This window comes from Apodemus sylvaticus, chromosome 2, assembly GCF_947179515.1.
Source record: "Apodemus sylvaticus chromosome 2, mApoSyl1.1, whole genome shotgun sequence".
Classification (NCBI taxonomy): Eukaryota; Metazoa; Chordata; class Mammalia; order Rodentia; family Muridae; genus Apodemus; species Apodemus sylvaticus.
The window spans coordinates 36,748,501-36,772,672 of record NC_067473.1 but is presented as its reverse complement, the minus strand read 5'-3'; the positions used below and the strand labels follow the sequence as shown (position 1 = coordinate 36,772,672).

The 24,172-nt window shown below is 39.7% G+C and overlaps 1 protein-coding gene across 2 annotated transcripts; it reads right to left on the bottom strand.

The window, feature by feature from the left end:
* Positions 1-1,397: 1,397 nt before the first annotated feature.
* On the bottom strand, positions 1,398-23,791 carry Tmem106b (transmembrane protein 106B). 2 transcript variants are annotated; one of them, XM_052173251.1, is made up of 9 exons: positions 23,575-23,791; positions 23,217-23,323; positions 21,696-21,917; positions 18,571-18,634; positions 13,406-13,565; positions 10,024-10,164; positions 9,728-9,777; positions 8,802-8,855; positions 1,398-6,616 (listed from the first exon to the last, which is right to left on the bottom strand). In XM_052173251.1, the coding sequence occupies exons 3-9, from the start codon at positions 21,913-21,915 to the stop codon at positions 6,478-6,480; spliced, it is 828 nt and encodes a 275-aa protein (XP_052029211.1). In that variant the 5' UTR covers positions 21,916-21,917; positions 23,217-23,323; positions 23,575-23,791; the 3' UTR covers positions 1,398-6,477. The 2 variants fall into 2 exon arrangements, with proteins under 2 accessions (XP_052029211.1, XP_052029210.1); XM_052173250.1 differs by having other exon boundaries at positions 23,618-23,791.
* Positions 23,792-24,172: the final 381 nt, after the last annotated feature.

Genomic DNA, 24,172 nt, shown 5'->3' with positions numbered 1-24,172 from the left:
ATGGCATCAGCATAAAGTATAACATACTGTACAGATTTCTGAAAATGTCTCTTTTAAGACTAAGCATTAGATGTAAAAGCAAAAAAAAAAATCATTTGTCAGAACCACTTTTCATTGTCATTTTTAAAGTTATTTGTGAAATACATATCTACACTCACACCTGCTTGGTCACTACACGTCAAAGCACCTCTCTGGATCACTAAAGCTGTTTGTAGATATTTTTGATCCTGACTACATCATGGCAGACATGACTTGCAAATGTTGGGGTTCTATACAAAATGCTGTCAGGAAAATTAAAATTTATGTCTTAAAAATATGAAAACTTAGATCAACAGAATTGAAATTTACCAGAACAAAAAGCCTCATCAATGTTACTTCTTTCTCACTTTACAAACTGGAAATGTAAACAACCAACCTCCCCCCCCAAAAAAAAACCATACAAAAAACACAAAAAAAAAACCTTAAAAAACAAAAACAAACAAGCACTATTTTTTTCTATTCTACCAACATATTTCAGGGCACATCTCATGGAACCTCAGATTGTTCTATTTTTTACATTTTAAACAGTGTGTATAAAATAAAAACTATATTGAGAAAAGGTGTTTGAATAAACCTTTACTGAAACAAAAATGTAAAACTTTTAAATTAAGTTTAAAAGAAAACATTTTAGGTTCAAATATTTTTTCCTTCGTGATTAGGCAGGTGACTTAAAGGCCCAGAAGGAGAAAAGTGTCAGCAAGTGTGAATCCATTTGAAAGAAAGGGAGCAAGGTGTGGGGTCTGAGCTGAGCATTGAGCATGGAAAGGAAGCCAGGACACAAGGATGCAGGATGTCTGTCGTATGGGGAGTGTCTGGAATGAGACAAGGGGCAGATGTTCCTGATGCATGGGAACAGTCTTGCAGCTTGGCTGGGACACTCACAGGTAAGGGGTATTGAGACACAGGTTGTAAAGTTAGGCTGTGATCACATAATTACGTGCTTCAACACCAGCAGAAGGGCCACACCTAAGATGCACCTAACCCTCAAGAGACTGGAGGCCCCAGGGAGTTTAGAGGTCAGGTGGGGTGGGGGGTTGGGTGGGTCACCCTCATGGAGACAGAGGGGTGGTGAGGAACTATGGGATGTAGAACAGAGGGTGAACTGTGAGGGGAATAAAATCTGGAGTTTAAAATAAACAAACAAATAAACGATTTTTTTTTTCAAATGAGAGGATAACAGCAATAGGGATTTCACAATAGATTTTAGAGAAAAAGCCTGGAGTGAATGGGGAACATGGGGATAAAATGGAAGTTCTAGAAGATCCAAGAAAGAGAAGTCAAAGATGAGGCTCATTCTAGAACTCAAGAGAGTGGAGGCACTAAATTCCACGTTTAAAATTTCAAGAGCATGACCCAAATACTTTGTTGATACAAATTTTATTTTTCATGCTAAAGTGCTTTTTACAAATTTTATTTTGTCATACACAGTATAAGAGTAACAGTTATAAGTGTATTTTAAAAATAGCATGGGGGGGGGAGCGTTTCAATTCTCGTTCCTATCACAGCCATGTTTCCCTACATGAACAGCAATTGTAACCATAGTTCAGAACTGTACAAAGAGTGAAGCTAACAGATGTAACATGTGGAGGCCGCTAGAGAGCAAGCATGCAGAACAGATCTTGCGTTCTCTACCCCACCATCTGAAAGGACTGTGAGAGCTTAGTGATACTGCCATCCACGTCATAAGTGAACATTCCAAATCATTTTCCAACCCTTTTCGGCTAAGCTCTGATGGAGATTCTAAGATAAATCACACAGACGTGACCGGCTGATACTTTATGTCTGGCGCCAGCCTCCGTGTTATGAGATTCTGCATCTGTGCAGTCTGTCAGGGCTCCTCCTCATGCTGGATGTTTACAAGATGAACAGTGTATAACAGCACTTAAGAATCTCTCAATATACCTGATGGAGTGTCCCCCAGACTTCTAGTTTCTAAAATTCTGGGTGACTTGGGACAATTTGAACTGTCATCATCTACATGGTAGTAATATCACCTTTGGCCATTGGCACAATACTATTCTTTTTTGTTTACAGTATACAAAATATCCTGAAAATATTTCACTTAAACACATTTCAATTAATGTAATTCAACAGAAGGCAGCAACTTCCTTCTAGAATAGTTAGACTTAACTATGAGAAGCTCCTTGTAACCTTGCTACATGATCTATGCACTGTTTTGCAGGTCAAACACCAACCACACTGTATCCTCAACATGGAGTCCATGTTAAAACATGTAAAAGGAACAACACAGGAATGGCAATAACAGGTTAAAACATGGAAATTCCATTTCTGCTCCTACAGTAATCCCATCACTGTTGCTTTTATCGACCTTGAAGATAAGCTTCAGAGCATATTCTCCTCTGTGAAACCTGTTCTCTAAGCAAGCTAAAAACTCATGATGTAGTTGCAATCAGAAACTGTGGGTGAAGACTGTGGTGTAATAATAATTACACAGTGTTGTAAATAAATCTGTGATATAGAAGTTAAATTTTTGACCCAAGTATATTTCAATCAAATACATTTGTTTTAATCTAAAAACACAACTTTGAAGAAATAATGACGCCCGTCCAGCTTTCTCAGATATGCACTGAAACTGTGGATGAAGACTGTGATGTAAATAGGTCTGTGGTATAAAAGTCCAATTTTTTGAGCCAAGTATATCACAAATACATTTGTTTTAATCTAAAAATTACAACTTTGAAGAAATAATGACTCTTACCAGTTTTCTCAGATATGCACTAATTTTCTTTAAAAAGTTAAAGATAAATGTTTGATTTAAAATCTAATTTTACAAAGTTAGTCAGAGGAATAAGGCTGACCACTCTAAGACACACTTTGAGCCTAGCAGCTGTGGCGTTTTGGTGTCTCAGACTCTAGCCTGATGCTATCATGGTTTACCATTTGATTTTAAGCCAATGGCTACATGTTTAGCTCTTATTATCAAAGAAGACAAAAAAAGTATTTGAAAATATAAAAATATTCATATTTTTAAGCCATATGAATGAAACTATCGTCTAAAATAAGAAGCAATGTACTAACAACCAGTTGTTTTAAGCACTTTAAAAGGAAGGAAAAGAGTCAGCAACACACCTGCCAACATCATACTCAAAATTATTGTGCAGTAGGCTAAAACCCACAAGGCCCATCAGGGCCAAGTTTCAACTGTCCTATGGTTACAAAGTCTGTTAGGATGTCAAACTCCCATCTCCTTTTACACTGTACCACCATTTCCTAAGAGCAAATTATAAAACCTGAAGTGAGTTATATTACACTCTTGTAATATGTTTTAAGAAAAAAATAATTCCTTCATTAAGATCAAGTAAACAGGAGCCAAAAGAAAACTGATAACAAAAGTTATGTCCTATAAAATGTGGCCTGAGGCAAGATAGTCTTTCAAGCAGTTTCGAGGAATTTATCTCATGTCTAGCATTTTTACACCGTATTTCAAATCTCAAATGTAATAATCTTACTTATAAATAATTCACACCAAAATGTCAGTTTTATTTTTATTGGAATGATTGTGAAGTATTAAATATTAACACACAAAAATTAAGCTCCAGCTTTGGTTCTAAAGGATTCTACATTGTTTAATTTACTTTTAGAAATATTTCAGATAGTAATTCAAAGTTACCAAAATCTTAGCCATCACTATTAACTTCAAGAACTTTTATTTTTCACATGCATTTGTATGTATGTGTGTGCGTGTACTATATATGTGGTTTTGTACTGTATGTGAACAGGCATTGGAGAACAATGCCAGTTCTCTCCATCTTCTGTGGGGTACAGAGACTCAACTCAGACCATCAAGCCTGGTGGCAATCATCCTCAACCCCTGCACCATCTCACTGGCCACTTCTTCAATTCTTAATTGTATTAACCTGAGCTACCATGGCTTTCCAATGGACATTTTAATTGATAGGGCACAGATATGAGAGACAGAGAACCAACTTCTGGCTGCAATTAAAGTATTTACTAATATATAATTTTAAACCAATTCCTCTCAGTGTCGTGTTGAGAAATTATATAAGAAAAGCAGACAGAAGAGCAACAGTCAGTGTGTTGTACACACACTATTCACAGAAACTGGGGCAGTGCTGGGTTAGCGTAGAACAGAATGTACTCGTGTGAACATGGGGCAACATGGTAATGTCTTCATCATGTCCCTGGCCAAGCTCTGGCGATACTCATAAAAATATATTAATATATACCCTTTCTCTTTGCCAAAAGCCAGACTTAGCTAAACCAGACTCAGACTGACCTAAGAAAAGTGAAAAGCCTCACTCATACTTGCAAATGTTTTTATGGCTACCAGTCAGTTTGCTGCTGTTCATTTTGTTTTGAGTTTTATTAACTTACAGCTGTTACCAGCCTGGCTGACCCAGGAGTTATTTGATTCTCCTTGAAGAGTCACGGTCAATGTGTTTCAATTCCAGGGACTTTTGTTTGTTTGTTTTGTTTTGAAAATGAATCAAACATTATTAAAGCTAGACATTAAAACTAGATGGGATAGAATTTTCTATTTAAAAGTTAAGATTTTGAAACTGAGTCACTGGGAGCAAAATGTGCTGTAGTGCCCTGCCTCTGTAGGCCTCGTCCATGAACTCTGGAGGAAAGTGAAAAACAAATTTCTCCTATACAGTGCTCGCCTAGACTAAAATACAAATGGAAGGAATATGGAAAGTGATTATTATATGAGGCATATATAAACGGTGATTTTGGGGAAATGGATGGATGATGATTTTGTAGACCTCACATGGTTGTAAGGAGGCATGGAGCCAGGATAGGGAAAAAGCACAACGGGAATCATAAAAAAGGTTTATTTATTTACATTTTGCTTTTTTATATAGAAAATCACTAAAAGGTAACCAGGAAGCACAGGAAAAAAACATTCAAACACAGACCAGCTTGACTAGAAGTGAGTGAGTGCAAAGGACGTGGTGGTACAACAGGAAGGGAGGCTGGCAGCAGTGTCTGAGGGATGCCACAGGCAGCACAGGCATGACTACAGCGCTCTCTCCCATGGCGGACACGGGGTGGGGGATGCTCAGGAAAGATGGGAGAATGCTGAAAGGGCAGAATCCAGCCGTAGAGTTGATGCTTTATACTTGAAACCCAGGCTGATGAACAGACTACGCATCACAACCAACCGAGGCACTTGGGTATGGGAAAAGGGAAAGCCAACTTCTGACATAAGGAACAAAATGCACTTTAACAGGTCCTTAACATTTGCTGAGTGAGTAAGGAAAATAATTTGTCAAAAATGACACTGAAAATACAAACTAACAAGATGAGTACATCTATCATACTTAAAAAGTGTTAGACAAAATTAAAAATAAATGTTTAATGTAACTGCTAGTAGCATTGAATCAGTATGATGCATAATGATTAATTTTTTAAGCAAAATATAGGTTTTATTTTGATGTAGCTACCACTGTTCAATGAAAGGATTTCTTGAATAATTTCTAGTAAGAAATGATTTCCTTCCCTAAAACATTCATAAAATTGATGATACCTAATTGCTGTGAAAAGCATCTATATAATTAATATGAAAAGCAACATAAAAAGTAGAGCATCAAAATGTTTTATTGTGTATATATTTTAGGCCAGATCCAGCATGTAGCTGGAACTCACTGAGGTTTCTGAATTTCACTGTCCTACTTTATTTTTTATGAACAACTTCCTTTACTTCTTAATCTGTACCACTTCATTTGACATTTATCAAACCTGTACAAAAGCCATGCAGTTTATTTACAATATAGTACATTAAAGGAATATGTTTGAAGATCACACATAAAAGTTTACAAAGCTATACATGAAACACATACTGAAAGGCTCTTACAAAATGTGGAACAGAATTTGGCAGACTGTTATGGTTGGTAAATATTATGCAACCATTAGCTAGAAATAAGACAAAACATGCAAATCAGTAAAATTTCAAGAAATTAAAGGCTAAAAACATTTAGCTAATAGCTAAGTTTTCATATAGTTGAAAGACTGCCATATAAGAATGGCAATTTATAAAACAGGTCCGTTCTTAAAAGTTTTCCATGTAATTTCATATAAAAATCTTCAGAAGTTATTTTTCAAATTATGTTCAGGACAGAACTATATTATCAATAGACATATAGATTAAATCTATGACTTTTATATAATTATTTATTGTATTCTAAGGAAGTCTCAATTTTTCACCTTGGGAACAAAGCCAATCAGTTAACTTAGGATGGAGGAAAAGCTCTTGGTAGGAGCAAATCGTCAACACAGAAAACGAGCGTCCAGGAACTGTGTAAGGAGCAGATTCTGTTAGCTGAACCCTCAATGTCCCAGTGTAAACTTTAGACGTGCTTAATTAAAGATGTCCTTCTAGGCAGTACCTCCTCACTGACAGTTCTGACAATGTCTCAGGTGTGTCACTGGCTCTAACCACATCTCCTTTAGAGTTTACTGTTGGGGCTGAAGGACATTTAGATACTCAGACTGGGCCAACTGGTAAGTCGTGTTCCTTCCACAGTCAACATACTGGTACCTCTCCTGAGATATCTGCTCAGAGTGTCCAAAGTATGCTGTTGTTACAGTAACTCTAAAAATGAGATAGACAGAAGAATATTCGTTATATAAAATATATTCCAATAGGGGCATTTGAGGACAATACCAACCGAATATTAACTTATATATCATAAATTAATTAATCCCCTAAAATTACTTATTGTAAATTATAATTATCAGTTATTGACCACTTGGTATTAAGATGACATTATAGACATAGGATTCTTAGGGAGTATTTCTCCAACAGACTCAAAATGCTAACCTAGTTAACTCTATCAAATAAGTATCTGCTCATACAATATAGATAATATATATTTACCTAAATACATATAAAATATTTATTAAAAATATATAAATGTAATTGAAGTTTGTTACATGCTTAAAAAGAATCATATGGTTCTCTCTTCATAGGAAAATGGAAAAGTAAATGTCAGTCAAGGACTAAAATATCAAATATAAGCAATAATATTTTATGTAAATAATAATAAGCAACTTATAAACCCAAAGCATTACTGCTCTGTGGGACTGTGAAGGGCAGCCCGCTCTCTGGTTGAGCTGGGTTTAAACCCTGCAGACCCAGCAGATAACTTCAAGGAATGGAAGCAGGAACTGCAAGGAAGGAGCGCTTGCCACGCTCCTAGACACCAGGCTCCTGACAGGAGGTCTCAGCTCTCTGTAATTCTGTGGCCATCAGTCACGTAGGGCAACACACCAAGCCCCTCCACAGGTAGATTACAGATCCTGTAGCCTCAAGACAGATCTCATTTTAATGAGGTACATAAAGGCCTGAAGGGCTTAGCCAATTAAGCTCTCCTTTCTGGATACTACTCCCTAAAAAAGGTATTTAACCTCAGGCCAGCACTGAGAAAGTGGGGTACAGTTTCACTCATCATAACTCTCTGTCATAACGATAAATGCTTTAAAACCATGGACTGCCTCTTCTCATCGGGATCCATTGTGCTGGAGCAATGGAGCAGGTCTTCCTCTTAAGAGTCACATCTAATCTCACACAGGAGGCCTCTGTGCATTCTCAGACACAGTTTCCACCAAGCCAAGCCACCTGAAGAACAAGCCAAAGACTCTCTCCTCCAGACAGGAACCAGCTGTAGCTCTTCTCCCTTCTCTTTTCCCTTCAGGCCCAGGCTAGAGCCAGCCTGTGGGGGTGGGGCCCCACTCTGTTCTCAGCTCTTCCCTGGCATCCAGTCAGTGGTGTCTGCAGTGTCCAAGAGCCTGAGTAATTCTTGACCTCTGTGAGGCCTGAAGACCCACCAGCCGGAGTCCAGTTCCCCAGTTCCCCGGGGAACTCCCCAGGGACCTCAGACTGTGCTTCCCCACCCCTAGAGCAGGGTCCTGAGGCTTCTCACAGTCTGAAGGCCCTCCCCCTCCCCACCCCATCCTCACCCTCGGCAGTGTCATGGGGCACAGGCAATCAAACTTCCTGCCCTGAGCCCTGGGCTGTACATGGGCCACCATTTTAACCCATTGCTGGCACCCAATGTAGGGAAGGACCAGCTAAAGCATAACACTGAGACCTACGAGGAAACTCCACATCACTCAAGATCCTGAGTGAGCCCTGACCTAGTTCAAAAGACTAGGCCTTCCTCCGAGTGCTTCCCCCCCCCCCCCCCCCCGCCTCAACCACAGCATGTTCCTGGTCAGCTTCTTCCCTAGGTAGGGACTAGCCTCTACTCTCTGCCACTACCCCAGCCCCACAGCAAGGACTGCTATGGCGCTGCCTTTCAGACAGCATCGCCTGACCTGAACTCTCTGCTTCCTCTGTCTGCCAGGCAACATGAGGTTCCCTGAGGTCCCTGCAGGCTAAAAAGGCCAGTGGGCTAGTCGCTTTGGAGAAAGCCTCTCATATGTTCCATCCCTTGCAGAGTTATCTGCTGGATCTCGGGGTTTAAACCTAGCTCAACCAGAAAACAGGATGCCTTTCATTGTCCCACACTGCTCCTCATTGCTGTCAGTTTACTTACAAGGACAGAAAGGAATAGCCGTGTGCCCATCCTCTCTGGGTTAACCATGACTCCAACAATCTCTGAAAATATGCAAATACTCTAGGTAGCTAAAGTCCCAAACATTACACTTTACACGGCACTCCTGTAAGTAGGACTAACAGCCAAGCTGGGGTGGCTTTCATGGGTTTACAAATCCTAGTGGACATTATGAACACAAGGCTTAGCAAGAGCTGTCTTTGCAAGCACGGCCATACTTACTGCATCATGAGTACTATGTTGTGTACTTTGATGGAGATCAGTGTACAGAAATCACTGTTAAAGAAATTAAAATAGAAAGAGCACTGTCATTATATTATCAATTTAAATTCTATTAAACCTAACAGAGACTCTGAATAGTGATTTTGTTTTTCCTTTGAGATGAATCTCCATGTGTGCCTCAGTAATCGTCCCCATCTCAGCCTCTGTAATACCAGGGATTATGGGCCATGTTACTGTGCCTGTCAAGATACTATTAAAAGTCGTGCTAGAGAGACGGCTTAGGGGGTAAAACACTTGCTGTGTAGGCATGGAGGCTGGTGTTTGGATGCCAAGCCTTCAGGCAGAAAGCCAGGCATGGCAGGATGCACTCATAAACCCAGCACTAGAGGTTGAAACAGGCTATTAGAGGCTTGCCAGCCAGCTTCACAAAGTAAATGAGCTCTAGATGTTTAGTCTCAGAGCCTGCCTTAGAGAATAAGGTAGAGACTGATAGAGGGAGACATTCAACTTCAACCCTGCTTTCCACAAAAGCATGCATGTGTGTATGCGTACCCTCAAAATGCAACGTATACAGAACAGTCCATAGGAGACCAATGTTATACATTAGAAATTTCAGTACTCCTATATTAGAGCACCATGAATACACAGTAACTAAATGATAACAAAAAACACGTTACACACACGCGCGCACGCGCATACACACACACACACACACACACACACACACACTGTCTGGAAATGAAGATGTATTTTATGGATCTATCCATCATATCTATCGATGTATCTATGCTATCTATGCTGTAGAGTGTATAAAGAAAAGGATGTTTAGAGAACAGGGCAAGCATTGCAATATGTGGTCATTTTAATTGATAAACTTATAAAAACTTAGAAAACAAAAGGTAAAGATACTAAAATCCAAAACTTACTACATGTAACTCATTTCCTCTGCAATAACTGTGGGTACCGTATAATCAATCTGAAAGCAAAAACAAAAACAACAAGAAAAACAAATCAACAGGGGATAGGATCCAAACACCAAACATGTTACCTATACAACTAAACTTTTCAAAGTGAGAAATCTTTCCTTTGACTAATTTGGTTTATACTTTTCTGGGACACATTTACGAGTCAAGTCTTTGAGGGCATCCCCTACCCTGCTCCCTCTTATAAAACAGAATGAAGCAGCACGTCACTCACTCACAGGCTCCTGAGCGGGACTCACCTGCTTCATATCAAGTGGGCCAATGTTAGTTATGTTGTTTAAGCGTGCCTTCCCAATCACTGTTTTTGAAAACTGGACTTGAGCAGTGATGTTTTCAACTTCAACAGAATAATAGTTATTATTTGTTATATTTAGTGTGTTCTGCAAAAAAAATGAGACAGAAAATATATATATTATGTTTAAATAGGCACACAAATATGAACTCAAAATTATAAATCAAGTAACTTTAGTTGGAACCTCACTTATTGGGAAAAGAAAATATTAACCAAAATATTAAAGAACATTAATAGAGAACTATGTTTATAATGAATATGTGATTCAAAATTTTGAAAACAAGACTAAGAAAATATATTACATAAAATTATGGAAAAGTAAATGTTAAAACATATCTTTTATAGTTTTAGCAAAAGCTGAACTAAACATCTTCAATTTTTATTTAAATTCTTATGTATTATATCCATGTCTCTATAAACAACATTAAGTCAGTACTTTTAAAAAACCATGTTTTTAAGAAAAATAATTTTTTTCCAATAGGACTTCTTACAGTCCTGCCGGCTCTGAGTTCACTATGTAGCTAAGGATGGCCTTGAACTTCCTCTCCATCTCCAGCTCTACAGAGCTCCTCTTACAGGTCTGCACCACTAAGCAAGGTTTTATAAGGCAATTGGGACCATGTCAGATCCTTGTGCATGAGTGGCATTAGCAGCCTATTTAAAAGAAAATGACATTTTACCTTACATGCCTGTAGAGATTTATACTGAATCATACATTGAAAGAGAAAAAGCTAGCGCCAAGTTTGCAGCTAGACTCTACTTTTTTAAAAAAAAAAAAATATTTATTTTACATGAGTATACTGTCATGTCTTCGGACACACCAGAAGAGGACATCAGATCCCACTACAGATGGCTGTGAGCCACCATGTGGTTGCTGGGATTTGAACTCAGAACCTCTGGAAGAGCAGACAGTGCTCTTACCTGAGGCTGAGGCATCTCTCCAGTGCCAGCCTTCTACTTCCCAGCTTTTGCCCCGCCTCGTCCAGTCACAGCATCACACAAGCTGCCAAGGCCAGTCTGCGCCATACGCTTTACATTCACCACTGTTCTTCCAATTGGAAATCAGTGAGTGAAAAAGTGTTTCATGCAGGAAATGTAGTGTGATCTCAGCTGAAATGAATGAGGGCACATGTGTATCTTTCAGACATAAGCATGTGAGACTGCCTGGTAACACACACAAAGGTTTATATGTAGGGGGATGTGTATGCATTGTTAGCAACTGCATGTATACATTGTTGAGAGTTAAATTTTCACAGAAGAGTCAAAATCTTTTTATGTTATCAGGGGATTCAAGTGTGTAGTAACAGGCACTGAGGTATTTCAGGAGCACCGGTCAGTGAGCGGTACTGTGGCATTATGACACACATTGGTTCCTGGCTGACAATTCGTAGCTCATTTACATGAGATCATGACTTTTGTCTATCTGCAGCTGGCTATCCTCCAATCATGCTGATGTAGCTAATGCTTCATAAAAGCTGAAAAAGGCATCAGGCCAATGCCATGTAGATAAAACCTGTGCTGGGCAGAGGGCACACTCAGTTCCCTGGGGACAGAACCAGTGCCCTCTGCCTTTCACTCTACCTTCTCATCTGTGTGTGGACCTGTAGACCTTGTAATATCCTCTCTTAATGAACCAGTGAATGTAGTATACTGCTCCTTTTGAGTTTTATGAGTGGTTCAGGGAAATTAACCAAACATAGGATCAGGCTATGAGACTCCTGGCTGATAAGTTTACCAGTAGGTTTGGGGGTCTGAATCTGAAACTGACATCTAAAATGGTGAGGAATATGTTGGGACTGAAACTCTAACCTGTGAGAGTTGGTCAGTGTCAGAAGTGAGTTAGTTTAGAGAGCACTATGTTGTTTGTGTCTGCAGTACTGCAGAAGAAAATCTACCAGGTGGGATAGTAGAAGTCATGGAACAAGAGACACTGAGCTTGCTTCTGGTTTGGTTTGGTCCAGGGAAGTAATAGTAACATAGACTTAGTTACTATAAATGGAAATATTAGTTATTTTGTATATTGCTATGAGCAAATACTTGATAAAGAAGACAGTATTTTAGCTTTATTAAAGAACTGCAGTCCATCATGGAGGGACTGGGCATGTTGGCAGATACTTGAGGAGGCTGGTCACACTGCATATCCTCAGTTAATAAGCACAGAATTATGAATACTACTGCTTAGCTTAGCCTCTCCTATTGTTAGATCAGTTCATGAATTCATAAAACATAACTGCCCACAGTTAAGGCGGGATATTCTACCTCAACCTAATACAGACAGTAACTCACAGCAATGCCCAGAAGCCTGTCACCAGGGTGGTTCTAGATCCTGTCAAGTTGACAGTCAGTAATAACACCGACCACTTCTTTGAAGGGGCAGAAATAATACAATTCTGGTACCTGCAGCTTTTGACCTATGACATCAGCAGTCTTTTCTTTCAATGTCTGCTTGTGAGGCCTACTATTCATCTAAACAGAAATCCTATTTTTCACTTAAAGGTCAGTATTCCTTAATTTGATTATGAGTAAATATCTAAAATTGTGATTATTCTTGCTTAATTATTTAAAATACAACAAGCCATTCTCATTTAAATACACTGGTATTTAAAAGGAAATGACTCGCTCATGAGAACTCTTTCAAAGAGGCCCCAGCACACTCTGAACTTGAAGGCATGAGCCACTGTGATGGAACAGGTGCTTATGCACTTCCCCTTTCCAATACAATGGTCAGCACACCATGCTCGTTATAGTCCAAGGCTTATATGTATGTAAATACAAGGAGAAAAATCTGTGAAGTTTTAAAGTTAGAAGGCTATAAAATCCTTTTTTCAAAATCACATGTGTTTGTAAATCCATAGCCATACATGTTCTAACTTAAAACAAATAGGTCATCATATGAACTTCATCTTTAAATAGAATCAAGTAAAAGTCTGATAAGACTGACAGAATTTGTCTTTCATAAAATCTTAGAAAGCAAAAATGTGATATTCATAACATCCTTTGAATGAATGGTTAAGACCTCATTAACTATTTGGAGTCAAATGCTGAAAAGTAAATTGACTACATCTTTTTCCCCTTTACCAGAAAAATGTTTACTTCATCTTCCTACAAAAGACATCTATCTTCAAATGTTAAATGATTTCCAATATAAAAAACTGGAGTTTCCTTTTCATTTTTGGCAGAACCAGACCTGGTAGTGGGCTCAGCACAGCAGAGTTATGTAAACTACAGCAGCAGCAGTCAGCAGCAAGCATTCACTCTGAGCAGAGTAAGATGGTGGCTGAGCAACCCAAGAATGGTGCTGGAGGCCTGCAGCGCAAATGTGCACTTACCGTGATATTTAAATATATGGTTCGTTTTTCAGAGTCGTAACTGACATACGCTGACTTTACACCAATGTACTTCACTTCAATAGATCGAGGGAAGAGAAAAAACACAGCCAATCCAGACAGGAGCAGGCAGACAAACACAGATGCCATCACGTACAGCTTTCTGAAAAAGAAAGTAGAACCCTTACATACATATCATTCAAAATTACATAAAGCAACATTTCAGGAAATTATTTTCATTTGAAATTTACTACATATACCAGCAAGAAAATACATCTAATTTTACCAAATTTTCACTCTAAGACTATTAGATGAGGTTGGTACTATTAAGGGTTAAAATTATCTCCTGAGAAGCATAATTGTTAATTTTAGAAAATGAGATCTCAGACTTACAATGAAACATTTACTTATAATGAACTGATTTTCAATCCAGATTTACTAGAACCAAGTTCAGGCCATGTTACAAGCACAGAATTCACACCTGCATCTGAATTCACTGAAGCAGGGTTTGCTCGGGACAGTCTCACTCCCTGTCATGGTAAAACCTGAAAGCTAGTCACTAAGCACTCGTGTACCCAGTTTTACAAATATTGTTTACACTGATCCACTTCACATTGACGATGTTACGGTGCCCTGTTTACCTGAGGCACGTGCAAGCATTAAGGCACAGTAAGACAGAAAGGTAACTCACCTACATTTATTATCTATTTAATTCCTCTGAAATGTGTATGCTCCTCCAAACTCAAAACTAAGGTTTCAGATTCCTTGGTCCCTTGCACATATGGCGCTCTGAGAAGAGCCTCTTTCATTCTAAGTCCTGTGTCCTTCCCCTCCATGCCGACTGCCATTTTGCCAAGACTCACCTCCCCAAACCTCCTATGCCTTAACTAACTTAACTGCATACATCTTAACATTTCTGTTTAAAGTTTCCTAATAATTTTTCTAGTTATTTTAGCTTCCTAAAAAAAAAAAAAGAAAAGCTGTTCACTAAAAAGAACTAAAGCAAATGAACAATATTTCACTAAATTCTACTATTGAGTCCATGCTGCTGGGTGGAGGAAACCAGCCAATTCCTACTCATTCGCTGTGGAGTTCCTTCAGTCTTAGTATCTATGATCCCCAAGTAACTAATAAAAAATGACTCATATTTATTATGCCTACAATATATCTGTAAGCGGAAAACACCATAGACACAAAAGGAACTTAAAAATCATTATGATCAAAGATCTTAACTTTGCTAGATCTCCTATATTTTATGAAGTTGTTTACTTGACTGTGTACACACATACTTTTTTGCTTTGTGTTACTAGGGTCTTAGAAAGCCTAGAGAAATTAAACTTGGTATATAGTTGAGGATGGCCTTGAACTTCTGATCATCCTACACCCACTTTCTGATTCTGGGATTACAGGTGTGTACCATCATGCCTGCCTGCTCTTACTATATTTGACCACTATCTTTAGAATAAATTTTTCAAAAATGTAATTTCTGAGCCAAAGATGGTACAACCAATTTAAGTGTATCCATGACTAGCTTACAAATAATTGAGACTCAGACTACGGTTATTTTACTTGGCTTTTTTATTACGTTTTTTTATTTTGGTTATTTTATTTGACAATTACTGGGGCGTAAGCCCTGATTTACTCTTCTAACTGCTGGCCTGGCTACCTCCCAGCTGTGTCCTTGCTGCCTCTCCTGGCCATGTGCTCACTCTCATCTCCCCTTATGGCTGCTTTCCTGCCCAGCCCCTCTCCCTCCTTCCTCCTGTCCAACCCCCTCCCCCCCCCCAACCAGGTCTCTAAAACCCCACCTATCACTAATCCCTATAGTAACTGGCTTGTAGCCATTTTTATTTAACCAATGCTTTTTTTATTTTATATTTTTTTATTTTTATTTTTTTTAGAAGTCACCAAACTAAAATTCCTTTATTTTTTTTATTTGATATAGTTTTTATTTACATTTCAAATGATTCCCCCTTTTCAGGCCCCCACTCCCGAAAGTCACATAAGCCCACTTCCCTCCCCCTGTTCTCCCACCCACCCCTTCCCACTTCCCTATTCTGGTTTTGCCCTATACTGCTTCACTGAGTCTTTCCAGAACAAGGGGCCACTCCTCCGTTCTTCTTGTACCTCATTTGATGTGTGGATTATGTTTTGGGTATTCCAGTTTTCTAGGTTAATAACCACTTATTAGTGAGTGCATACCATGATTCATCTTTTGAGACTGGGTTACCTCACTTAGTATGATGTTCTCCAGCTCCATCCATTTGTCTAAGAATTTCATGAATTCATTGTTTCTATCGGCTGAATAGTACTCCATTGTGTAGATATACCACATTTGCTGCATCCATTCTTCTGTTGAGGGATACCTGGGTTCTTTCCAGCTTCTGGCTATTATAAATAGGGCTGCTATGAACATAGTAGAGTACATATTCTTATTACATGCCGGGGAATCCTCTGGGTATATGCCCAGGAGTGGTATAGCAGGATCCTTCGGAAGTGATGTGCCCAGTTTTCTCAGGAACCGCCAGACTGATTTCCAGAGTGGTTGTACCAGTTTGCAACCCCACCAGCAGTGGAGGAGTGTTCCTCTTTCTCCACATCCTTGCCAACACCTGCTGTCTCCTGAATTTTTAATCTTAGCCATTCTGACTGGTGTAAGGTGAAACCAACGCTTTTATATCAAGGAACAAGATCACTAGGATTTTAAATCACAGCTGTTGAAAAGGTTTTCTACTCTGAGATTGTAAGTCTGGCCCCACTCTTCACCATTTTACCTCTGTGTGTTTTGTTGTGTTTTTGCACAACAAAAGCTTGAAAAGTCATGAGAACTCACTTGTAGGTCTAGACTTTCAGGTATAGGATTTAGCATTACAATACATAGCAACAGACCAAACTTCAATAAAAAAAAGCTGAATTCTATGTGGTTTGATAAAAAACACAGAGTGTTCATTCACTTGTAAGGCATGGGAATGCTTGTTTTCACTCAGGAGTGCCAATCAAGTATGTTGACAAAATCTGCGCTTTTGCCAATCTGATAGCAATGATATCTCTACATAGAAGAATTTGCATTTCTTTTTTTAAAAAAAGAAGGGAATATATATCCCTACATTTAAAGGTCATTTATAATTTGGTTTTGCAAGATACTTTCCACAGCTTCTATTTCCACCTCCCTTCTGATAGTTGGCTTTTTTCTTTTCAAATCTTGACGATGATCTATACAGAAGGGGTTAAGTTCTCTGTATGATCTCATTTGCAGACACTACTTCTTGGCTTATCATTTGTATTTTGATTTCAATTGAGGTTCTCTTTTCAACCTATAGATGTTTATTTATCCTTACTGAGTTCAATGTGTTTTGTCATCACTAGGATTTTAAATCACAGTTGTTGAAAAGGTTTTCTACTCTGAGATTGTAAATCTGGCCCAACTCTTCACCATTTTACCTCTGTGTGTTTTAAAATAAAAGCCACTTTAAATTTACACAAGGCTTGGTTGACTTCAGTTCCATGACTGCAAGATATTTTTTTACTCAACTGCTTATTTGAAACTCTGTGGCCAAGAAATAGTGAGCCAACCTGATCTTCTATCCTTTAGTCATCCTTGAGCCTCTTGACTAATGTCAAAGGGCTTTCTTCTTTAAACCTCCAAAGTCCAGGATTTTCATGAGAACATCTCTCTGGTTGAGGGTGTCTCTTTCTGGTATACTGAACAAGATTCTTTTACTCTAGCTATGTATCCCTCCAGTGAACATTTCCTACTCAGTCCTATACCTCTTAGTTGCTTCGGCAGGTGCTGCAATTACATACACATTTAGTTTTCTTTATTGTCTGTCATTTTCCTCAAAGCTTTTCATTATGTATGTATGGTGGATTGAATATGAAATACTGCTACCTGAGAAGGGTTAGGGGGTATGGCCTTGCTGGAGTAGATGTGGCTTTGCTGGGGAACTATGTCACTGGGGGTGGGCCTCAAGATTTCAACAAGCCCAAGTCAGGCCTAGTGCACATCTCTTCCTGCTGTCTGTGGATCCAGAAGTAGAATCTTAGGTACTTCTCTAGCACAATCTGTCTGCATGCTGTGACCTCCCGCCATGCTGGGGACTACACCTCTGAAAATGAAACTGTAAGACAGCAACGGCCCCGATCGTGTTCTTTCATGAGAAGATAGACTGTGTTTACGTCCCTCCTGTTTATTCCATTTTTCCTTCTATTTTCTAGGGTATGTTACTTGTACTGTACACTTCCAGTCTTATAGATCAAGTATTTTTCTAGATATTTTAAGAGCCTGATTGATTTTCATAGAGATTTTTTTTAGAGATTTTTAAGAGAGATTGATTTTCATAGGTTCCCATCAGTTGCCTGATTCTTAGCCTTTCAATGTCTCACTTAAGCTACTGCTGTGTGTGCTACAGTTTAAATTTTATACATAGTTAAGTTTCTATCTGCTTTTTGTGTCTTTCATTTTTCAGATTTTTCCTGTGTTAGTATTCTCTCCTTTACTGCATACTCCTGTTGCTCATGTTTAATTAAGGTTTTTATATTTTCAAAAATTGGTTCTACCATCAAGTAACAGGACAGTCCAGACTTGTTTGGTACACAGGAATACTCAGGCTCTTTTGACCTTCTCAAGGCCACTGTAGGTTTTCTGCAATCTCTGTTCTTTTCATTGTAACAAGCCATCCTCAAAAATATTTGTTAGGAGTGCTGAGTTTCGCTTTCTTTAGGGGTGGAACACTTGCTTTCTATATTAGGACTATTAGGATCATTCAAGACTCCCTTTGCTTCTCTTTAAATGTCCAAGCATCTGCCAAGCTCTGGCCAGGTCTCTGTAGTCATCATGCTCGGAATGGTCATCATAATTCTGAAGTTAGTGAGAACATAGAATCACCTACGCATGGTGAAAATGGCCTATGTGCACACACGTGTAATACTGCTACAATGTTAGATCCCTCAGAAAACAGATTTCTGAAGATATAGGTGACATGGTATTTCCAAATCCTCATTCAAACAGGAATCTTTTTGTTTGTTTTAACAAGGAAGTCATAGGATGGCATAACTTAACAACCAGATACATTTTTCTTCTTAAATGTCCTAACTAGAGTAATTACTTATATACAGTTTCAAAGTAAAAATATACAAACAACAAAAGAAGAAATCTTATAATTACATACGTTCTTCTTGGCCGTAACCGCTGATCACTGTATGGAATCAATGCCACCAGTTGGTTTTCTTGCCCTAAAAGTAAAAGATGTAGGTTTAAAGATGTATTAACATGAATAACTAAAATACAGTGGTACCCTATTAGAAACTCATTTCAACAGACCAGAATACTCTCTCCTGATTCCTTTAGTTAACTGTTATTTTATTTATGTCTTAAAAATTATTCAGTTTTAGAAAAAGTAGTATGTTTTATCATACTAACCAAAAATAGCATAAATAATGAGGGCTCTACTATCCTTTAATCCACTGGTTAAAAAAAATAAAAAACAAAACTTCCCTTAGGAGCCCTGGCTTTCAGGGATCTGGGCTTACACGGGCTTCTCTCACCAACACTGTTTTCCATTCATCAGCCTACGTTCACTGAGGGTGGAAGAAACCCACTGTTGCTGCCCCTTCCTGGATCCTCCACAGCTGGACCCAAACTGCTAGTCTAATAATTCTCAAGCTTTCAAAAGCTCACTGCTCTCAACTGCAATCACTAATTTCAAGTAACACCTAAAGATGCAATTTCCTAGTTCACACTCTAAAACAACGACTTCAAATCTCAACCCCCCTCGAGCTCTCAGGATCCCCCGCCCATCTTCATTCTTGGCTCCTAACGCGGGACATGGAGAGAATGCCCCTAACAGACCTTGATTAGACTTTTCAGGTGTCCTACAGTAAGTTCCAGGACAGAAAGCAGAGGGAAGAAAGAATTAAGTTCATTTAACTCATAGCAGAAAAAAAAAAACAAAAAAAAAAAACAAAACAAAAAAAACCAAACAAAACAAAAAGAAGAGGACCAGTATCCCATGATCCTTTTCTGTAGTTTGAGGAGGAAATGATGAGGCCATACTCCCTGCACTCTCTCTGCTTTTGAAACCAAGCCATTGAGCAAATAACAAAATCTTCTCTTTGTTTAGTAGAGTGCTTTCCGTGGGCTTCTGCCATCCTGCCAACTTTTCTAGATACAAAATAAGTTCATGGAAATAATTCAGACATTTTCCTAGAGTTTCCTTGTGGGAGTATCTAGCTCCCTTAGGCCCAGCAGATACTTTTCCACTAAGTGCTATTTGGCAATGCTGCTGGTGACTTACAGATCTTACCCGCTTTTACCTTTGGCCAATATGTGTAACATCTCATACGCCCTCTATTTCACAAACCCTCTGCTTCAAGAGTTTGGTTTGCCAGTATCTTCTGACCTCCCTGCTTCCTTCCCTACTGAGACTCTCCCTGTGCCCTCTGCATGGGCACTGTTGTGTACTTACGCACTATGTACCATCTATGCGCTCCAGTGACTACCCATCTCCTGTGTTGCCAGGAGCTAAGGAGCACTTCTATCAACATGCATACATCCGTTATTTATTCCGTCTTATGAGAGATCACCTCTAGTCCCTCCTGTTCTAGAGCAAAACTCACAAAGTCCCTTTCTCCCTATAAGATGCTCCATTACCCATACCTTTTTAGCATGTAAGAATTCAAAAAAAAATTTTTTTGGTTTCACTATGACAGCGTCTACACAAGTTCTTGCATCCCCTCGAAGTACTCTTTTAAAGATCCGCAGGAGCGTCCACGTCACCTAACACCTATACGATGGGCAGCCCTCAGTCCCACACAACTCCATGTGCCATCGGCATCATCTAGTACTCCACAGTCAGCCTTCCGCCTCCTCATCTGGCTGTTCTCTCTTCTGCCACGGTTCCTCAATCCTGCACTGTTCCAGAGTTCATGCTAAAGTCTCTTCTTCTATCCAAACTGCTGAGCACTGTTCCCCCAACTTAAGTTCCACTTCCAGTGTCACCATACATGGATGACAGCAGCTAAGATACGCTCTCGAATTTACACCCTTACAGCTGCCCATTCAGAACTCGCTTTGAGGGCTGGAGAGTGGGCTCAGCAGTTAAGAGCACTGACTGCTCTTCCAGTCCTGAGTTCAATTCCCAGTAAACACATGGTGGCTCACAACCATCTGTAATGAGATCTGGTGCCCGCTTCTGGTGTGTCTGAAGACAGTGTACTCATATAAATAAAATAATTAAAAAAAAAACAAAAAAACAAAAAACTTGTTTTGATGCAAACCAACAGCCTCAAACACATGTCATGTCTGAAGCTGAGTTCTTTATCTTACTTCTGCCATGTGCACTCAATTTTTTATGCCTATTTTAATAAATGGTTACTTCATTCTTTAAATTGTTGGGCAGAAAAATAAAACAACAACAACAACAATAACAAACCTCTTTGGAGGGATCCTTGATTACCTTCTTGCCACAATCCAAAGCCAGGCTACCAAAAATCCTCCTAGCCATACCTCAAACACATGGCTAGATGGACAGAAATCATATTCCCACTCATCCAAACTACTGGATTAATTTATTCAACTATAATACTTCTATTCTTAAGCAGATACTATCCCCAGAAAGATAAACCCACCATACAGTAGCTATATAATAAACCCCACTTAATTCAAGGTACTTTCCAGAGACTCTCGAATTCCCCATGCAGTCCTGTCCTTCTTTAGGGTCTCTCCAGGGTCACCTGCTGACTTCTACCAAGTACAGAAGGAGAGCAGCACAACATAACCTCACTATTTTTCCTTTCTGTCAGAGGATCTCAAGCGCCCTACAAACAGCAGGGATGGGACTATTTCTCCTGTCTTCTCCATGACAAATCACAGACTTGTTTTCCCCTCTTGCTTTTCTTCATACACCATGGATTTTCTTTTAGAAATATTGAGGTAGAAACAACCTATTATGCAGATAATGAGTTACTGAACCATTTTAGCTACTAATATCCACTGTGGCAAAATGACTGTGATATGGCTTCAAAAATGACTAAGATCCTCAGTGGAAACTATGGTGCATAGGAGCTACAACAGCAGACAAGCAAGAGGAAAAACACTAGAGGTGCCGAAGTCATTTCTGTTACTGCTTTAAGAATGGTACTAATTGCTTGCTTTGGAGTTTCTGACTAAACAAAGCTGGTAAACTTTAACTTTGAATCTTTGAAAATATGAGTGTTTAAGACTATAGTTTTTACACTGTTTGAGGAAATGTTTGGAATCCGTCTTTAAGAGGACAGCCAATGCTGTAGCACGTACCCCTAGGAATTCTTCCTGTTCCTTGGCAAGTGGGACAAGTGACACTATCTCTTCCAGTAAATTCCACATATGGAAACTGCGAGACGTCTCCATTTCTTCCATCTTCATTGTGCACTTCACTGCTAACCAATCCGTTCCTCATATTGTCTGTCGATGTAACCCCGTCATAACCATCTTCTTTATTTGAATGCAAAGGTAAGTGAGAAAGAGACTTCCCCATGTCTAAAGAGAAAGAAAATCCTGACAGTAAATTCCATGGGGGGGGGGGAATGCTCTCAGACTCTATAGGATATAATTACAGGGTTAGGCAAATGCAAATTACTTGTAGGATTAAAATTATAATCAACCAAAGTAATGTCTGATACAAGGAAGCCATTTGTAACATTCAGAAAGTACTTGTCCATCAAAATATTATGAAACCAAATCCTGTAAGACTTGTAAAGAGAACAATGTTTAAAATGGTAACAATTGGCAAAAATCTACAGTGTCAATAGAGACTCTAGGCCTTCTTAGGGTGTTCAGAAAAGAAATATGCTTTCAGTGTGTTGTAGAGAAAAATATATTTTAACTATAAATCAGTTGGCACTAAAGGTGAAATTGTTGCTTGTTACAATAAATATGTATATCACCAGCTAATTTTTATTTATTTTTAGTTTTTTGAGACAAGGTTTCTCTGTGGAGCCCTGGCTGTCATGGAACTCACTTTTTAAAACAGGCTGGCCTTGAACTCAGAAATCTGCTTGCCTCTGCCTCCCAAGTGCTGAGATTAAAGGCATGTGCCACCAGTGCCACCTAATTTAAAAGTGACTCATTTCACTCTCTTAAATTCATACACCTTTAGTAATGCTGTTAATAAACCCTGTAAGTACATGACTAAAAAGAATGCAAAAAGTCACATAATACAACATGCTAGTATTCTGAGAAAAAAAATTAGAAAAGGCAAACAAAAATTTTAAATGGTGCAATTCCATTCTTCCTGTGGTTATCATATATCATTTATCAGATTCTAAATATGAACTAGACATCACAAACACTACTTTTAATTTAATTTTTTTCATTTAATAAATAAAATAATACTGTGACTTCCAAACACACAGTATCTTAATGCAGCTCAAAGACACTGAGTCAGAGCCAAGCCAACATTTGCCAGCCACAGGTGCACAGGGGTGAATTTTAATCAGTACTGCTTCCTTACTCTGTGACCTTGGAAGCTGTGGAGTAAGTACACTGGGTAGTTTAGAATCAGCTGACCTCAGACAATAATACATGGTGTCACCACAGGGATGAAAACTATGTCCCAAGGATGGGAGCCTTTATGGAAAAAGGCTAGGAACAGAGCTAAATGGCTCTGGTCTCGGCGCGGCCCGCTGTCTTACACTGACCCACAGTAACCTTGACATATTCTGCTGAAGGAAGGTCGGTGTACACACCAGATTACACAGTTAATTAAATCCCAGGCTTCTTGCTTAGCTTTTCTTGAGGCTACTGCCAAGTGTAAGCACTGTCATTTTGGAGACTTACTTGAGGTTCTTAAAAGGAGAGCTAGATCCCCTTCGTCTCCTCCCCAGGCTCTCAATGTTTATGTCGCGGTCTTGTGAACTCAACACGGTTCTCAGATGCTCTAGAAACTGGGAAAAAGATAAATTCAGCACCGCATGCAACTGAGATGTGTCACATGTTTTTGTGCAGACGTGGGGTTAGTTCTGAGGGGCTCAAGAGGGACGGAAAGGGGTTTTTAAAGGACACCACGAGCAAACAAACCACCGGAAGAAATCGACATCCCAGCCACTCAGATCAGGGGCCCGGGCGCCGCCCCGGGAGCGAAGCCAAGGCCCCCGCGGTCACAGCCCCGCACCCGGCCAGCCGCGGCCTCCCTCACCGCTCGGGCAGGGGACGTGGGCCCCACGACCAGGGTCGCTCACCCGCACGCGGAGTGCTGCGCGGTCCCGGGATGCTCGGGTGCGGGCGGGAGGGCGGGCGGGCCGCAGAACAGGGTCACGGAGTCCCGGGTCCCGGGGCGGGGCGGAGCGCCGGCCTGAGCGCGGCCCGGAGAGCTGCGGGGGAGGGGTAGGACAACAACAGCATCAGCTGAGCCCGGTATCCGGGAGAGCCTGCGCGTGCGCCTGCGCAGTTTGCCCCTGGAAGGAGGGGCTGGGACCCTGCTATAGGCACTACGCATGCGCTCTTTTACAGCTTTGCCACCCTGAAGGGAAGTTACTCTGGTGTAAGCTTCTAGTTTTGTCACCTGTGTGTTCTCTAGACTGGAAAGTTTAGAAATACTGCTAATTGCGCCTGGCTTACGAATAATCGGTTTTCCTTTTTCCCTTCCATCAGGATGACTTCTTTGGTAAAGGGGAGAAATGTGCCCGGTCGCAGTTTTTGAGCGACCTTGTTCTCTATTCTAGATTTGCTGCTACAAGACTTCCTCCCTGGGGTTAGAAAGAGCCGGTTGGTGCACATTTCTGGCAGAGTTGCAC

Bases quoted from the DNA above. Each gene is read 5' to 3' on its own strand.
- Tmem106b (XM_052173251.1), bottom strand. From the start codon at position 21,915: ATGGGGAAGTCTCTTTCTCACTTACCTTTGCATTCAAATAAAGAAGAT. The intron at 8,856-9,727 runs GTAAGTTTTGGA...TTTCTTTAACAG, and splicing joins GAGGAAATGAGTTACATGTA to TGATTTCTGTACACTGATCT. The intron at 6,617-8,801 runs GTAAGTATGGCC...TCTCATTTTTAG, and splicing joins AACATAGTACTCATGATGCA to AGTTACTGTAACAACAGCAT.